At 37.8% G+C, this 3772-nt stretch overlaps 1 protein-coding gene across 2 annotated transcripts in view; it reads right to left on the reverse strand.

Moving 5' to 3' along the window:
* SUCO (SUN domain containing ossification factor) overlaps positions 1-3772 on the reverse strand; it is a 29012-nt gene that overhangs the window by 12283 nt on the left and 12957 nt on the right. For both annotated transcript variants that reach the window (XM_009320615.1, XM_009320616.1), the window contains 2 exons: positions 2665-2756; positions 1859-1924 (listed from right to left, as the gene is read on the reverse strand). In XM_009320615.1, the coding sequence (XP_009318890.1) occupies positions 1859-1924; positions 2665-2756 (158 nt within the window). The remainder of the gene's footprint in view (positions 1-1858; positions 1925-2664; positions 2757-3772) is intronic.

Here is a 3772-nt window from a genome sequence, read left to right on the forward strand (position 1 = left end):
TTGCCCATTTCTCCTCCACCCACCAACATACATCTGTACTGTAGGCCACATGGATAAGTGCATAAAGTTAGAGAGGCATTTTAGTAGCAATGACAAATTTCTTAGACTCCGGGAAGCTCTGTTCAGAACCTTGATTCTGCCTTTCCTTCAAAACATATCAGAAACCACATTCCTGAATTACATTATTTATCTGGGGCTGTATTCTTTGAAAAGTCATAACAAACAAGTGATGTTAAACTTGAATTATGAATGGTTTCTTATTATTGACGGAGAAACAGAAAAAGAAGGAGAATTAAGAGTTGGTATAGAAGCCTGCCAGTCTAGGAGAATGGCAGGAGGAAGAACGGTGAGCTACCCTCACTAACAGAGGGTAACAGAAGACTGCAAAATACTTTTTACGAGATCAAATGTCTGAGAAGCCCACCATCTCCTCCTCAGAGGACCCTCTTCCTCACCACGTATCAGTCTATTTAAGACAAACGATGCAAAATGAAGTCCATCACATTTGTCCAAATATGCACATATAAAAAACCACCACAAAAAAGACACCCAAAACCTCAGTATTCCTTCCAAAAAAGGAAAACTGACTACCCTGCTAGAGATGAAAGGTCTCAATAACAAGATCCACCAGCCAGAACTAAACGATCACTGCAATGTTTCAGTGCTCAGCTGTCTCTCTAAAGCACTATCAGTAACAGGTGTTTCAAATCTTTTAATCTTAGCTTTAGTACTCTTAAAAAAAATCCAATAGAAAAGTCACTGCATTTTTCAGGCAGCAAACAAAAAACCTTGCAGTACTGCACTTGCACACAGAACATGTGAATACGCCTCATCAAGACAGCTTGAAGATAGAAACTTTGAAAGTCACAGATAAAAGATAAGCAGTGTCAGGGAAGAATGTACTGCTTTCTCTTATCTGTAAGAGGCTAACGTTTAGAAATAAACTGCCTTTTCCACTATCTATTTCCCTTTTGAAAACTGCACTAAGCTGTGCAATATTCCTAGCCATGACCTTTTGGCTCTTAAGTGACAACTACGTTCTAGGAAATAGTAGCAAAGAACTCTGCAGCTCTGATCCACTATTGGGCTCAGGCTTTCCTTTCATCCCAACAGCATTCATTTTGAGTGCAAATCTACACTACAGTAACAAATCTTCGCTAACTGGGACAGAAGGAAGAGTGGTATAGAGGAAGAGCTCTTTAGAAGAAGTTGTGTGGCAGCTGATACTATCCTAAATAATTCAGCAGTTAAGAATACCATTAAAACTGAATATTCAAGTATTCTTAGCCAAACAAACCCCACATCTGGAGGTTTTCCAATGGAAAAGTGACAAGAGACAGTCGACCATTAGTTCTCTCAAAAAAATATACAGCCCTTATGAACATAGAAGCTACCATACTTACATAAAGCCTTCTCAGAAAGTGTTCTCCATCCCTTCCTTTCAAGCTGTACAAAGTAAATCTTTATATTGCCTCCTATACATAAGGCACCTTAATTAAGCAGAGATTTCCAAGTTCTGAATAATTAAGGTTCTACAGCACTTTAGCACTGGTTATTTACAGCCCTATGTAACGTTCATATTATAAGTGCTCAGGATCCTTAAGTACAGAAAGCAAAGTTTCCAAAAAATAGAGATCATTAGAACTGGAAAGTTCTATTTTTAGAACACTTTAAGAATGATACCCCAACTTTGAATTGTTCCTATTTAATTGCATAGGAATAAACAGTAATCACAATAAACTGTTTCAGCGGAGAAACATGAAAGTCATAGCTGTTGCATGACAAAATGTCATTCCGCTTTCAGTTAGCTCATTTTGTTTCAAGCACAGCAATAATTTTTCTAATAAACCATACTCACTTGTAGCAGAACCAAGGAGATTTTTTGAAGATTTTTCTTCCCCTGTATTGTAATCCAACAGATAATCTATGTATAAAGAAGAACACTTATGACTATAAAAATTGAATGTGTCACGGGCAAAGAAAATAAACCTCGAGACTTAACGTGTCATTCAACTACGTCAGTTTGACAGTGTGAAAATAAAACTACAGAAATAAAGTTAAAGGTCAGACATTACATACTGAAATACCAAGCTCCAAGCAATGAGAACCCCAAAGAGATTCAAGGTTCAAGCTTCAGTTTCCCCAGGATTCATGACATAGATGCAAACAGCTAATTGAGCTTCGCATAGGGTTTTTCCCCCTCCTCCTTGTGAGGGCTGGAGGTAGGCGTTTTCATATATTTTATTTAAACACAAAGTCTGCAAGCCAAAATAAGCACCTTCACAATTGCTTGCAGCATTGATCATACAAACAATCTCAGGAAATGGGCTATGGACACTAACAGCAAAGCTGTTTCATGTGAGCTGCTTTGATTATTTTAGTTATCCTTTACTATTGTCAGCACATGAAGATGTTATTGCCTAGCCTGCCAAGTGAAATAGAGACTTATTATATACATTTTAAAAGTAACCCTCCAAATAGCTACAACACATTGTTTAAAACTTAAAAGGATTGTTGGATAAGCCCAGAAATGCTGAAATACTGTCAACAAGACTACGAGTAAATTTAGCAGTCAAATCATTTATCATATGCAGGAAACAACGAGCCATCAGACTAGCACAAGACATGTCTGAATGGCTAAAAATGCAGAAATTATTTGCTTACCATAGTCTTCATCAAAGAGTTCCTGTCTTTCAGACTGATACTGAGAATCAGCTATTTCTTCATACTCTTCAACCATGCTAGTACCAAATACCCTATGAACAAAGTTTTAAAATAAAAACCTAATATTAGTCTATTAATCATGTAACTACTTGACATAATTGATAATTAGATAAGCAATATTAATATTAGATAATATGTAGCAAATAAATTAGATAAGCAATAGTTGCCTTCAGTTAACCAAGATCAAGCAGCAGGTACGCTTTTTCCCCCCCTCAAACTTCTACCCACAAAGTCCATTACATGCTTTCAAGTGCTGCACCAAAACAAGATCCTGTTTTTAATTCTAGTAATTCCAAAGAGACTTTTCTTCCTTTTTAACCTGAACTCATACCTAGACTTCCTTGTCTTAAGCTCCCCATGAGCTCTTAACACCTTCTCTTCAGCTTCACCTTTGACTAACTTTAGGAGTATATATTCATGACTACCTCACTTTGCATACCATATTCTCTTTGACCTGCTCTGCCAAAATAAAATCAAATCAATACAATTTAAAGCAGTCTTGTCAACTGAAAATATGGTTTGGCTTATAACACTAGAGTTCCCAGGTTCAAATCCTGACATAGCTTTGACAGGAGAATTGAAATTGTTTTTTTAGGAGCAGTAGAGGCTGATTATTCTCCAAACACAGTTGTTCTGATTTAGATATTCCAAGCATTACTAACTGTATGTACCTGGGGTGCCACACAACACAGCAGCTTCCCAAAAGCACTCACCACACCTGCTCTTTTTAGTTTACCACTTGTTCCTTGTTTTGCTTGGTCAGCCTTGAAATGCTCATGTCCTCCTGTAAGGCTGCTCACACTCCTGTTTCCTAACAACCCCCCTGCAAATATATACTATTCCTTACTGTGCTGGTTTTGGCTGCGATAGAGTTAATTTTCTTCATAGTAGCTAGTATGGGGCTACATTTTGGATTTGTGCTGGAAACAGTGGTGATAATACAGGGATGTTTTCATTACTGCTGAGCAGCGCTTAGACAGAGTCAAAGCCTTTTCTGCTTCTCACCCCACCCCACCTGCGAGTAGGCTGGGGGTGCACAAGAAGCTGG

This window comes from Pygoscelis adeliae, unplaced genomic scaffold (assembly GCF_000699105.1).
Source record: "Pygoscelis adeliae isolate BGI_AS28 unplaced genomic scaffold, ASM69910v1 Scaffold402, whole genome shotgun sequence".
NCBI classification, from domain to species: domain Eukaryota; kingdom Metazoa; phylum Chordata; class Aves; order Sphenisciformes; family Spheniscidae; genus Pygoscelis; species Pygoscelis adeliae.